The 13,973-nt window shown below is 38.3% G+C and overlaps 1 protein-coding gene across 1 annotated transcript; it reads right to left on the reverse strand.

The window, feature by feature from the left end:
• Positions 1-6,159: 6,159 nt before the first annotated feature.
• TMEM18 (transmembrane protein 18) lies at positions 6,160-9,771 on the reverse strand. The gene is made up of 5 exons (XM_068678484.1): positions 9,656-9,771; positions 9,324-9,444; positions 7,744-7,798; positions 6,872-6,965; positions 6,160-6,783 (listed from the first exon to the last, which is right to left on the reverse strand). The coding sequence occupies exons 1-5, from the start codon at positions 9,701-9,703 to the stop codon at positions 6,694-6,696; spliced, it is 408 nt and encodes a 135-aa protein (XP_068534585.1). The 5' UTR covers positions 9,704-9,771; the 3' UTR covers positions 6,160-6,693.
• Between the last annotated feature and the right edge of the window lie 4,202 nt (positions 9,772-13,973).

Here is a 13,973-nt window from a genome sequence, read left to right on the forward strand (position 1 = left end):
TTGAACACTCCAATATATTTTGTTCAAATATAAATCTTACTAAACATTTTTATATAAATATTTATACAAGTTAAATATTTAGGGAATTTGCTAAACCTGTAAGCTGTTTTTTCTTCATTTTCATTTTTGTTTTCTTTTAATATCAGTTACTGATAAATCAGTAAGATCATTTAATAATGATTTAGTTTTTTGTTTTGTTTTGTTTTTGTTTTACACTTCTGTTTCAAAGACAATTACATTGAAATCACATAGCATGGCAACTGTCCTTGTTCACTCACGCAAAACCAGACAGCTAATTTTCATGTTAAAACTGTTTTTCCTACAACACAGGGTAAGCCGAAAACTTGGACAGCACACACTTTATTTACTAATTAATCTGAATCTTTGATGGCAAAAATGAATGAACTGAGTTGTTAGAAAAAAAACAGTCTCATTAACTTTTTTTTTTTTTTAATAAATTGGCTCTTGTTAATTATAGAATGTTCTGTGTCCTGCTTTCTTTTTCTTTTCTAATACATAATTACTGTAGAAGGATTAGACTAATTTAGGATTTGGGGCAATTGAAACAAGAAAATAGAATTGGACTGTTTTATTTTCATTGACTGTGTGATTTCAAAAGACAATACTGTGATTACTTACAAAATCAACACCTTAAAGCCATTAAATCTATTTCCAATCCCAGTTAACAACACTGTTGTGGGTCAAACATATTTAAACAACCAAAAATCTCACGGTTGTCTGGACTGCTATGAAAACCTCATGCACTGAACAAGCAACGTATTATTTGTTTGGTATATCAATTTCCTGATTTTTGTTGATGCCTTTGCCTGAGTACAAACCTCACAAATCACGTACTCTCAAAGGTGGCTATAAGAAGCTGATTATTCCTACTAATCCCTAAATCAAAGTGAAGGGAACATTATCAGAGGTATGACTCCTACGGTTATGGGCCCTAAATGATTGATGTCTTGTAGACCATACTATATATGACTTCAGGATGTATTATCATAGAATCATTTATGTTGGAAAAGACCACTAAGATCAGCTAGTCCAACATTTAGCCTAGTACTAAAGTCTACCAATAAACCATGATACACATTTCTTGAAGACCTCCAGGGATACTGACTATCACTTCCTTAGGCAGCCTGTTCCAATGCCCCGCAACTCTTTCAGTAAAGAAATCTTTCATACTAACAAGATGATAATCTCCTAGTGACGTAAACATCCCCTGGAGCAACTTGAGGCCATTTCCCCTCATCACCTGGGGCTTGGGAGCTACATTCTCAGGAGCTACATCCTCCTTTAAAGTAAAGGTCTTTTCTGAGCCTTCTCTTCTCCAAGCTAAACAACCCTAGCTCCTCTGCTGCTCCTCATGACTCGTTCTTTAGACTACACACCGGCTTCACTGCCCTTCTTTGGACATGAAAACATTACTAACAAGCTACCCTCAGGTCACTGTGCAAACCCCTTTTCTCAAGCCCTTGCTGGACAAGAAGGGAAGAAAGGTTTATAAGATTGTATTACTTTGATTCAGGGCTTGATTAACATGTGTTATAAATGACACTTGGAACTCATCCATTTTAAGAAATGTGCCTTGTTTCAATCAGTTCTGCTAAATGCCTTGCTAATTACTGTAATGCGTTCAGATGAATGAGGCAACACATTTGATCCTGACTTTGTTTTCAAGTGGTTATAACCCTAGACAGTGCCAAAGAAAACAGGATCACTATTTCAGTGGGACCACTTAAAGTCAATGCTTGGAGCTCTGTAATGCATTACTAGTTACAGCTCTTTTCCTGGCTTCATTACACCTGTGAAATAATGTAAGAAAGGTTCCTATTGTTCATATTTAAATGAAGCAGTAAGCACAAAAGTAGGAAATGTAGAGTTTCTCAAAAAAAAGTTATCAAGCATTTGAACACTGCTGAGGACTGTTTGACAGATTGTAAAGAAAGACTGAAGTGACTACTAATATCTGAGAACCTCATTTATAACTACATGTGAATTTAATCGCATGTGTAAAACTAAAGGGTAGTGATGAGCTATGCAAGGGAAATCAGAAAGAGATAGAAGACTCAAATAAGCTGTCAGTTCACCAACCAGACTACTTCAGCTCACACAATAATGTAATTGTTTTAGTTTTTAAACTTCTTTTTTTAAATTAAAAGACCTTCATAAGTAAATGTAAGTATCCTCTCTTACTCATACTTTACTTCCTTGCCTAATCACAAAGCTTTAAAACACCAATCAAAATGCAGTCTTGACTCCGGAAGCATACATGCTCATCACCACTGCAAGTTTTTTGACCAGTACAAGCTTTCCTGGTCATTCCAAAATGCTGCACAAAGTATTTATGAAGCTATGGTGAAAAACTACAGAACTGGCTCTCATGGAAATCTTTGAATTTCTGCATGTGAAACAGTGACATCCAGTGGCAAGCTTGGTTAACTGCATTGATCTCTACCCCAGATGCACAGAAAACCATCAATATTTCTATTTCATTGAAATGCATTAAAAGATGTTAAAAATACTTTAAAGATTTTTAAAACATTTAAATACACAATATATCAAACTATGCTTCAGAAAACTCACATTACATATAAAAGTGGTATAACAATCTGCAGTGAAAAATTCAATTTGCCTTTTTTTTAATAAACTTAATAATAAAAGCATGCAAAAAACGTTCATGCTTGAAGAAACACAACATTCCCTACATCACAGCTGTATTCCTTTCTATCTTGGCCACATAAAGAATCTTCTTTTTCCTGAGATTCCTGCTTCCTATAAAAAAAAGGAGAATTTGAGTTTGATTCTCAAAAATGCACAGAGTGATTCTTGGGACTACTCCCCCATTTAGGATTTATAGCAACAGCATATGAGCATCCAACAAAGATTTCCTTGAAACAGATCCCTTTCTTTTTGATTAAGCTAATTAGAAGTAACAAGACTGTCCTTCAAATTTCAGTTTTCAGAATACACACAAATCAAGAGACCTCAGTTTGTCTTTCCATGCCTTTGATGATGATGTGTATGGGATATACCCCTGTGTTTTCATAATAAAACAAAAAACTACTGAGCTAGCAAATATTCCTATACATTCAAGTTCCCTTATTGAAATTCACTCATTCTGTCGAGAATAATTAAATTCATTGGACTGAAGGAGGGGAAAATTCACCTGAAGATACAGCGTTTCAGTGAACATGAAAGAAGAGAAAACTCTAGGTTCGAGTTCTTGGAAACTCACTTCATTTTACTTATTACTTTTCCATAGGGAATACAGCAAACTTTAAACTCCAGGAAGTCTGTCAACTAAACTCTGTTAATCTTGGTCCCTGCAGACTTCCATGCAACAAAACTGCTTTCTACTAGGAAAAAGTTGCCAGGCTAATATTCCTTCCCCCGTTAATGTTTTTCCACACTGGCTGACACTTGTGTGTTGTTGTGGAAAGATAAAGATTTGAGTCACTGCCTGTAAGATATACAGAGCCAGAAACAAATCACCTGTGTCTAGTCTCGCTGTCCAAAGGATCCAACTGAGCAGCTACCAGCTTTTTTGTATTTTTTTTTCTTCTCCATTTTGGAATAAGCAAACAGGCTCTTCCATAAACAACCTAAAATCAGATCTCCCAATTAAGGTTATTCCACCAGTCATAAATATTTGGATCTCATTCACTTATATATACAAAATCCTAAGTAGGCAAAGATCTCTGAAAACACAATGTAATTATTTTCATTTGTCTAATTATTTTCATTTGTCAGGAACTAGGCTGTTATGTTATTATGCTGCAACTTCATAAAAACAGTCATACAATGAACAAAAGCCTGCTTTGCTTAATTCTGATCATTTCTCATACAGCTAGATGCTTACTTCAAATATTTTTTCTAAACATAACTCTTAAACAGAGTTTTCCAGGCAAGCTTAGTTGCAGGTCAATTGAGATACAAGTTTCAGTCCTCCTGCAATGTAGGAAAATGGGAATATTTTTCAGACAATCACATATATGGAGACAGTGTATTCTACTGTCACATTTAGTTAGAGTTTCAGAAGTCAGGGAAGTTGTAAAATCATCATGTTTACAATTAAGTGTACACTTTGAAATGTTTGTCCTTTAAAAATAGTGGTAAGATTTTGGAATTAGGAGCTGTTTATATTCTCACTGAACATTACTTCTAGGGGACTAGAGATAATATGCAACACTGATACTTTCTATACTAAGCATCATCTGCCTGTGACCTACCACATTATGTTAGTGGTATCAGAAATTAACAGATAATATACAGTCAAAATGGATTTTTACTTGCTAATTACAAATAAAGTCCCTGATGCTCCAACTCTAGGGCTCACTTTAACTGTTAGAGTGGTGCCTTGAGATCTTATATTAAATGGCAACATTACTACATTAATGCTACATGTAATTAAATACTGCCTGAAAGGTCAACTACACTGAGTAAGATGAAAGAACTTAGATACGTACAAAATTTTTTATTTCACTTGGAATCCCCAAAGGTACGGAGAATTTCTTCTATCCATAAATCCTGTGCCAAGCTAGATTAACACAAAACTCAGTAATACAGAAAATTTGTTATGTCTCTTACACCAGGAAAGACAGTTCTGATTGCTCACCAGTTTCACAGCTGCAGAAGAGGGAATTTCACTTTCCAACCTCACACAAGTAAGAGGACAAAACACTGAAATGTTTGGGGAAGATTTGCTTTGGATGAACTAAAGCAAGCAGTTTTTCATTGCAAGAAACTTCCTTAGAGAATATGCTGCTCTGAACCATGTCATCTACTGTGAATCAAACTCATAAATTGCATGAAGCCCAAACCTGTTAGCAACTGGTCATATCTCATGTACGGCAGGGTACACAAGTACCCTAGTGACTAGTGTCACTTGTGACAGTAGTGACACTTACAGATGTGACACTAGAACAACTGTGCATTTGTACTGTTGCAGAACAGTTCATGAGGAAGGTCAGGAGCACATCTGCACATTTAGGCTTAGGTTTGTGCATAACATTCCATAATTCTCCCCCATCAGACTGGAAGAGCAAAATTAACTCCTCCAAGCCAGACCAGGAGGACTACATCTATCCATATAAAATCAAACAGGTCTGCTCTCTGGTCTTGAAAACAGGTGCTATATACTACCTTGCATTCATCTGGATAGATTCTCTTCCCTCCTTCAAAACAGTGTTGTTTTTTTTTTTCCTCCTTCCATAACCCAAAGGCACATGATCTCCACAAGACCACTAGTTATTTCCACGGAGGAGTGTGAGTTGACACTGCCCAAAATTGCATCAATAGTCACAAAAGAATGGATGATAATGGGACAACAACCAAGCCTGCATCTATTTAGTTTGCTAGTATATAAATACCTTAGCAGTCAGCATTTCTTGGCAGAGGTTTAAGGAGAGCCATGCTAAATTAATCCATGGAAGAATTAAAAAACCAGACCCTAGGCCAACAGTGCACTGTCTTTCCACAATGCTGTGAAACCCTCCAGAACATTTCACTCTCCCCTAAACTGGGAAGCTCACATACCATGAATATATATGCTTATCTTCCTGCTTATTGACAGTAATTCCACTTTGGTCAAAACTGTATGATTTTTTAAAATCACAGGCAAGCTTAAAACCTTACAAGTGTTCTGCTTTTGCAATCTAGCCTTACATACTGAACTGTTCTTCACATTACAATACTCTTAGCTCAGTTTTGTAGACCATCATTAAACTGATTTTATACAGAGGTCTCCACATAGATGACTAACCACTTCCAGATGCAGCTTTCACTAAAAATGTATGGACTCTTATTATACTCCCTCCAACCCCCAATTTTCCTTAATCAAATAAAAACAGGTAACTCTAAGCAAAACTGAAGTCTTCTTTGTATTTACCATTTTTTTAATTTCCAGTAGATTAAAAAAATTAAACAAAAACCTAAACAAGATTAATAAAATAACACAGAACATCCTGAAGTTTTTCCCCTTCCCTTCTGTTCTACAAAGGGAAAGAGATTACTGAAATTTCATACAGTTTTAAGAAAATATATTTATGTAATTGCATTAAAATCATGATTTGAATGATGTATGTAAATTAGGTACAAGATATCAGCAAACAAAGAACAAAAATGACTTACAAAAATCAAGTTAACTCAATGTAAAATGCTGCAGATACTTTTATTTATAAAATGCTACTCATCAGAACTATTCACTGACATACAATACACACAGGAAGTATGAAACTTGATTTAAAGACAAGTGAAATGCTTCACAGAAGCATGGATTCCTGAGGCATTCTGAGCGTAATTCCTCATTTACTGGAATTCACAACACAGTTCCATTGGCACAAGTAGCAAGAGACTGGATAAATATACATGGTTAAGACAGTTACAAAGTTACATAGGCAAACAGACACCGGAAGGTCGTGTCTCACCAACGTTAACAGATTTCGTCATGATGAAAACTAGCTTACATCAAATGACACAAAGACCTGGTAAGACCAGATTTCTCAATTTCACTGTGAAATTCAGATGTATTGTAGATACCTGCTTTTGTCATTGTCCACAGCCACAGGTTGCAGAGTCCCTATTGACATCAGACAGAAAGAATTGCTGCTTCTGCATGAACAAGCAGTAGGACTGATTGCATGGACAAGTATTATTAAATTATCAAAAAATTAGTGTTAGACCCTTTCACTTCTTCTTCTGTTTTTCTGCTTTAATTTTCTGCTGTAGAGTCTTCAGTTCAGTCATAACATTTAAAGTTCTGTAAACCCAGTTCACCTGAAAAGTAGGTAAATTAAATTGATAATTGCATGTATACAGGTGAGTTTAAAAAAAAAAAGAAGCACCCGTATAAATGAAAACCTACCACAATTATGATAGTATTCACCAGTAGTGGTGCTGAGAATACCAGTGAAATAAACATTCCTCTTGAATCAAAGTACTGGTATTTAGAAAACAGCCTGAAAGAAGAAAAAATAAAGAAGAAATTTAAGAAGGAAGCTTTATTCAACATAGTTCACATAACGTTACATCTTTACACCAATCATTCAACATTGACATTGCACAGATTGTACATTACAGATTCTTGGGATCCCCAAATACAGGCCAGCTGCATGAAGCTGGAAGGGTCAGTAAGTTATCAGTTATGAATGTTCACTACAGTACCAGCCTTTCTTATGGCTTTATTGCTCAAGACTCAAATAAAACAACCAGAGAGATATTTGTGTCTTAGAAGTCAAGCTTATCCTGAAGTGTTTGAGATGACTTTTAAATATTAATTTTGTGTCCTCATATTAGAAGAGGTAACAGAAGTAACAAATGTAGAGAAGCTGCTACTTAGGCCACGCAGGCAATAAGTGGAACATAAAGACTTAAAATTAGATGTCTGGAGAAAGTGTTGTTAAACATACAATTTTCAGTTATATCAGAAAATGATTAATTCAGTTCTTATGACAATAAACTATCAGTTTAACTCTGGTATGCAGGTTTAATAAAAAGACCGTGATTTTAAGCAATAAATACATACTAGCTATAAAAAAATAAAAAGAATATTTTTAAAAGTGGTAACCATGTCACACTCTACGGTTTTGTTTAGACGTATTTTAACAACGCAACAAGTTCTCTGCCATCCTATTCTAGTGATGGGTGACTCTAGGTTAAGTTTTTGGGGGGATCGATATATATGAAAAGAGAATATTTGTAGGACATCCATTTAAATATGAAAATGTAAATATTTACCTCCAGTTCATTGCTGCTAATTCATTTATATATTCGGCAGAGTACACTAAACCCACTGTACAAGAAAAAAATATTAGATTCAGTAATTATTTAAATACAACTGCCATCCGTTCTTCCATATATACAAGAGATGTAGTGTATGATGTGTATACAACTCCTTGATCATCAGAATATTAAACTGCACGTTTAGTATTTCACAATATGGCTTGAATTGGACTTTAACAATACTTCCAAATTTAAAAGTACTTCCAACCCCCTGCTACTAGACCAGGTTGCCCAAAGCCCCAGTCGGCCTGGCCTTAAACGCTCCCAGGGACAGGGAATACACAGCTTCTCTGGGCAACCTGTTCAACACCCTCTGAGTGAAGAATTTCTTCCTCACCTCTAATCTAAACCTCCCCTCTTTTAGTTTAAAGCCATTCCCCCTTGTCCTGTCACTGTACTTCATGACAAAAAAGTCGCTCCCCAGCTTTCATGTAGGCCTCTTTTAGGTACATGAAGGCTGCTATAAGGTCTCCCTGGATCCTTCTCTTCTCTACAAGAAACAACCCCAGCTCTCTCAACCTTTCTTTGTAGGAGAGGCTTTCTTTGTAAGCTGTTCTTCAGCACACTAATCAGCCCAGCTCTAAAGTAAAATTCCACATAGTTACTAACAAGTACGCAGAGATCGCTTGCTATACTACAGACAAACAACCATGAAATCCTGCTTAACTGAGTTTACAGAAACAGCTCAGAAAACAAACGGTCTAGAAAGAAGACAGCACTATTTCTAACAATCTTCTTGGTGACTCCCTCTTAAGTTACATCTGTAAAAAAAGAAAAACAGAACTTCCCAGTAACCAGAACCGGAATCATTTTAGATGCTCTGGTCCCACATTTTTGTATTTAGGACTACTATCTGAAGTTAGGGTACTAAACATTTGCAGCACATCCATGAATTCACACTTAAGCATTTATAGAAACCACTCACGTATTCACAGTGTTTGAATCTTAAAAAAAAAAAAAAAAAAAAAAAAGCATAATTCCCTCCTAGTCATAGTTTTGCCAGTTGATTAAATAATATTTTTTTAGAATCAGTCTTGCTCTTCCTCATGCCATTATCACAGGTGTCAGTGAGGCATATGATAAACCTGCTCCAAAAATGAATCCAGCTGTAAGCTGACTGTAGTTACCGATCTGCAGCATAAGTAATGCAGAGCAGAAGGAAGCTGCTCTGAATTTCTTCCTGAGAAGCGGTGTAACACACATCGTGCAACCATGCAAAAAAATCATTTATCCCAGATTCTCACTATGGTCAAAAAGGTTCAAGTCTCTGCTTTGTATAGTGTTGGAAACTAAATGAATACATAAATATTTATAGATCACTGCAGCTTCTGTATCAGGCAAAACAATTGTGTATAAATATATATACTACTACTACAAAAGAAATACTACTTTGTATGCACTTCATCTGTTACAGAACGTATCACAAAGCCCTGGGCTGTGCAAGAAACTGTCACTAAAATACAGGAAGTGCGAGCAAGACACCTGCTCTATACCTCCCGACGAGGAGCTCAGGGAACCACGAATGCACTACTCACCCATGCAGAGAAAGTGCCCAATTTGCACCCGGTAGTGCTGGAAGGAGAAACAAGTTAAGAGGAAGCAGAGGACGTGGAAAACCGCCAGCCCCACCAGCCAGGGCTCGGACCAGTCCGTTCTCTAAGGAAAAAGAAAACAACACGGGAGGAGATTAGGGCACCGCTGGAGCCTTCCTCCTCCCATACCGCACCAAAGGCCGCTTTCACTCACGAACCGCGCTCACCAAGCACCTCAGGGCGAGCTGCCCCACACAAAAAGGAGCAGGTCCCCGTTACACACGGCAGGCAGCGCCTTCTCCCCAGCCCGTTCCCCCCAGAGGACGGCGCCTCACCGCCACGATCGTGGACAGCCCCGGCGGGCCGCTCAGCGGCGCCTCCATCACGGCGCTGCTCCGCCTCACCACAGGTAACGGCCGCCGAAGTCTCGCGAGAAGACGCCCAACGGCCGCATCCGCGGCCGTTGGGCGTCTTCTCGCGAGACTTCGGCGAGGGCCAGGTCCCTGCCCCGCGGCGGTGGCTTAGGGGGAGGTCTGAGGGAGGGGAAATGGCGGCTGTGCCCTCGTCACTGAGGGAGTAAAGGATTGTTACTTACTCGGCCCTCCTGTATCAAAAAGCACCTTTTCTTCTATGTGTGAAGTGGTAGCCCTCTAATATAACACTTGAGAAAAGCACCAGAAGTTCCAATTCATTTAGTGTTTGAGTTTGAAGTTAAAAAGAGGGCATTATTTAGTGTTTGAGTTTGAAGTTAAACTAGAGTGTTTTTTTATCACACTGTGCTCAGTAGACAACTTCTGACAAAAAACAACAATTGACCATGCAGGAACATAAGTCGTCAACTTGAAAATACTACTTTTTTACCAAAAGTAAAGATTACATATTTAAATGAATTGCTGTGTAATGGAAAGGGAGTCATGACTCATTTATATTAACTCTTTTTGCCAAATGCATGCAGACCTCTAAGGACCTGTAGCTTCTAAAGACCTTTTACTCTGAAAGAGACATTTCAAGTGCAGGTTCATCAGCTAGGCCAGGAGACTTTATTAATGGCATTATATTTGTTAAACAATCTGTACAGTCATACAATAGCTCCACATTCTGCTCCCCACCCCCCTTTTGGCATTGGCTTACCAACTCTGAAGGTTTCACCTTTATTTTTATTTTTTTTTCCAGAATGTTTAGAAGTGCATGTATAAGTTAATACTACAAATAATATTTTTAGTCTACTGTATAGCCAAATAGAGAACTACTGTGAACTACTTTCTTTTTCAGTCACACATACCTGCAATTTAGCATGAGATAGCTGAAACTGAGGTTATTTCTCTATTTTACTTTAAGTTTTTGGTATTTTTATTCCTCAGCAAGAGTGTCTGGAGGCCAAGCAAGGGTTTTACTAAGATCACTGTAAAATTAATCAGGGTGGTGCAAAGGTTGTCATTTTTACTACTGTTTTCCTCTTAATTTTAAAACAGAAAAAAAAAAAAAGTGTCAAATCCACTTTATAGATTGGGAAATTGGGAAATAAGGCCAGAAAAAAATGACATTTGACAGAAGAAATCGTCATTTGAAAAGCCCTATTAGCCCTATTATCAATATAATAATTTTTGCAAATGAGGAATTAGTTTCTTGTAATTAGTTTCTTGTAATTGCTCAGTAACTGACTAGAGAAACAATCTGCAAAAGCTGAAAGGCTTCAGTGAATGAAGGATATAATAGCTGCTTTATGAGCAAACATGCCGGTCAGTGGTGATTCTGTAGTACAGACAAGCTGGGTGGATGGGAAGTTAGTGGTTTATTGTGGCTACAAAATAACGTATTAAAAAATGTGTAGCTTTTACTGTCAGCCACTGTGGCAGCATCGTAAGTTTTTCATAGGAAAGTGGGAGTTGCTGCTGTAAGATTGACTAGAATAAAGCTATTAATGCTGTTTGTCAGCAGGTGGTAGCAGATACATAAGTACTGCCAGCACCTTTGTGCGGTGTAGGTTGTTCCATGTGTTTTTAGTGAAGAATGAAATGTGAAATGAAACATACTTAAAAGTTAATAAACACACATTGCTCTTTGATAAGGAAAACCCTGTATATTTGTCTTTTTACAGCATTTTGCAAAGCCAGTATGCTATGTTTAGATTATAATTTTAAAAATGCTGTTGAAGCAAAAAATACTCAGTATAATAATATTTCTGGTCAGATAAACATTTCTGCTCTTTTTACTACAAATAACCTAATCAAGTGGTATCAAAAACTCAGCTTCAGTTTTCTGTTTTATGATTCAAATTTGTACGTGCTTTCTTTCCACATTAGCACATTATTCAAGCAGATTGGATGTAAAACCCCCCAGAAGGAGATTGATAAAAAGATTTTATTTTTTTTTCCCTTTCAACAAATGAAAATGTTAATTTGCTTTATATAGGAAGGGATAAAGATATGTTCCATTGTAAACTGGTTTTCATTTAGGAGGGATGGGGTTGTCTTGAGCTATATAAATTTTTCAGGGCATTGTGGTAAAACAGTTTACAATGGTCTCAATTTAAACAGGCACCACCATATGGACACGTTGGCCTGTTATTGTTTGGTTTGTCACATGGATCGTTACAATCAGAATGTGTGATTGCAGCCACAGCTTACAAAGAGTTAGAACCCGATTGCAGCAGGTATAGAAGTTCATCAACCTCAGCAAACCTCAGCCTTAACAAAGAAGCAAAATACATGTACATTCCTATTCCTTTAGAGATCTAAGCAGTTAAGTGACAGTAGTGTACCACCGTTTGTCTACGTTGTCTTTTATTCAGTACTACATGTGGGATTCATTTCATCACCTGGGTCTGGGCAGATGCAGTCAAGTCCTTTATGTGGATGGTGTCTCAGTATAGGTTACACTCAGTGACAGTGTTGGGAACCTTTCACTGATTTTGAGGTGTTTCTCTTTCATACTGACCTCAGAGTTGCAGGTGGCTACCTTTATCGGGCAGGGTGGCTGCACTGCTGCTTCCTGCTGCTTCTCCTGCTGGCCATGGACACCTGTGTTGGTTCTGAGGGCATGAGCTAGCTGGGTCTTCAGCAGCACAACATGTGCAGAATCCAGTGAGGATTATCTGGATTCTCTCACTCAAGGGAAGTGGGGTACCAGAGGGATGGTACCAGAGCTGGACTGCAGTGAGGAATGGGAGATGTGGTAGTGGATGTCTCGTGCTTAGTTGACGCACTGCTTCCTTTTTCTCCTGTGGCGAAAAACTTTCACTCATGTTCTTCTCAAGGAGAGGACAAGCTGCTTTGCTGCTGCAGGGTGAGGGCCTCCCAACATCTGGTAGATACATCAGCTTTGCCTGCACTTGCAAGTTGACCATGGCCAGGCTGGGCACTTGGCTTGGACTGCCACCACTGACACACCATCAGCAGTGGCCTCATGCAGCATGGGCCTGGCCAAAAAGTACTAACCCTCTGGACAAGATCAATATATCTGAGAAGGACATGTTCAATAGTGACCTCTTTCCATGTTCCTGGGAGGTCAATCCTTTGGCAATGGCATGGCTCCTTAGACTTTTGGCCCTTTGATTTTCCCCATGCTTTTCCCAAGCTGTTCTCTCCTCGTTCCATTTTCCCCACTTCCCATCTCTTGCTTTGATTCCCGATGTAATCATGGACATGTGCCTGCAGTCCACTGGACTCTGCTGTCTGCCACCTCAAACAAGTGAGCAGTGCTGAGATTCTCCAAGAGACGCATGTCAGGTATCTCAGAGGGCAAAAGAAAGGATTAATGGATATCTTCTGTTGTGTCTCCATGAGGAAAGAAAAAGGTTTGTCAGAAGACCACGAGCAAGCTAGCGAATGAGGCAGCACTTCACCTATTCCCCTCACCTGGGGAATACCTACTGGCAGCCTTACAGTGCCTATGAGGAGATTATCAACAAGATGAAGCCAGGCTCTTCTGGTGGTGTGGTAGGAGGACAAGATGCAATGGGTAAAAAATGAAACTAGAAGTTTAGACAGGAAGTAAGAAGAAGCTTTTCTCCTATGAGAATAATCAAGCAATGAAACAGGTTGCCCGGAAGCGTTGTAGGGCATCTGTTGGAGGTTTTCAGGATCCAGTTGGATTAATCCCTGAGCAACATGATATGGCCTCATAGTGGATCTTGCCTGGATCCTAATGACCTGAGGTCCTTTCCAACCTGAATTATTCTGGTTCCATGAACCCACAATTTAAATGAGAAAAATCAACAGCTTAGTTGTGTGCACTAAACAACATTGCACTAGCCTGAAAATGAAATGGCTGTTTTGTGTGTCTTTTTCAGAATCCTATTCCTTTAACTTTATCTCTTTCATGTACTTTCTGCCAGGGTGTTTTCCTCAGTGCAGAATAGCTTCAGGCTTCTACTTTTCTTCCTCCTCTATTCCCAAACCTTGCAGACAGTCTGAAATGCAAATGTCTTTTTGTTCTCTACCTACCGACATGACTGACTGTTAAATTATGCTACTAATCCCACCAAAGATCTCCTCAGGATTCTTTCTAAGTCCTGCTGTGTTCTGGCAAAACAACCAGATTTTACTTCTGTTGGGTCTTTGTCCAGGGTAGAAGAGGCCAAACATAATTGCAGGCAAAAAGCAGCCCTGACAGTATTAGATCCTGCTCTTATTTATGCACTTTACATTCACT

Source organism: Anas acuta, chromosome 3 (assembly GCF_963932015.1).
Source record: "Anas acuta chromosome 3, bAnaAcu1.1, whole genome shotgun sequence".
In the NCBI taxonomy this organism is placed as follows: Eukaryota; Metazoa; Chordata; class Aves; order Anseriformes; family Anatidae; genus Anas; species Anas acuta.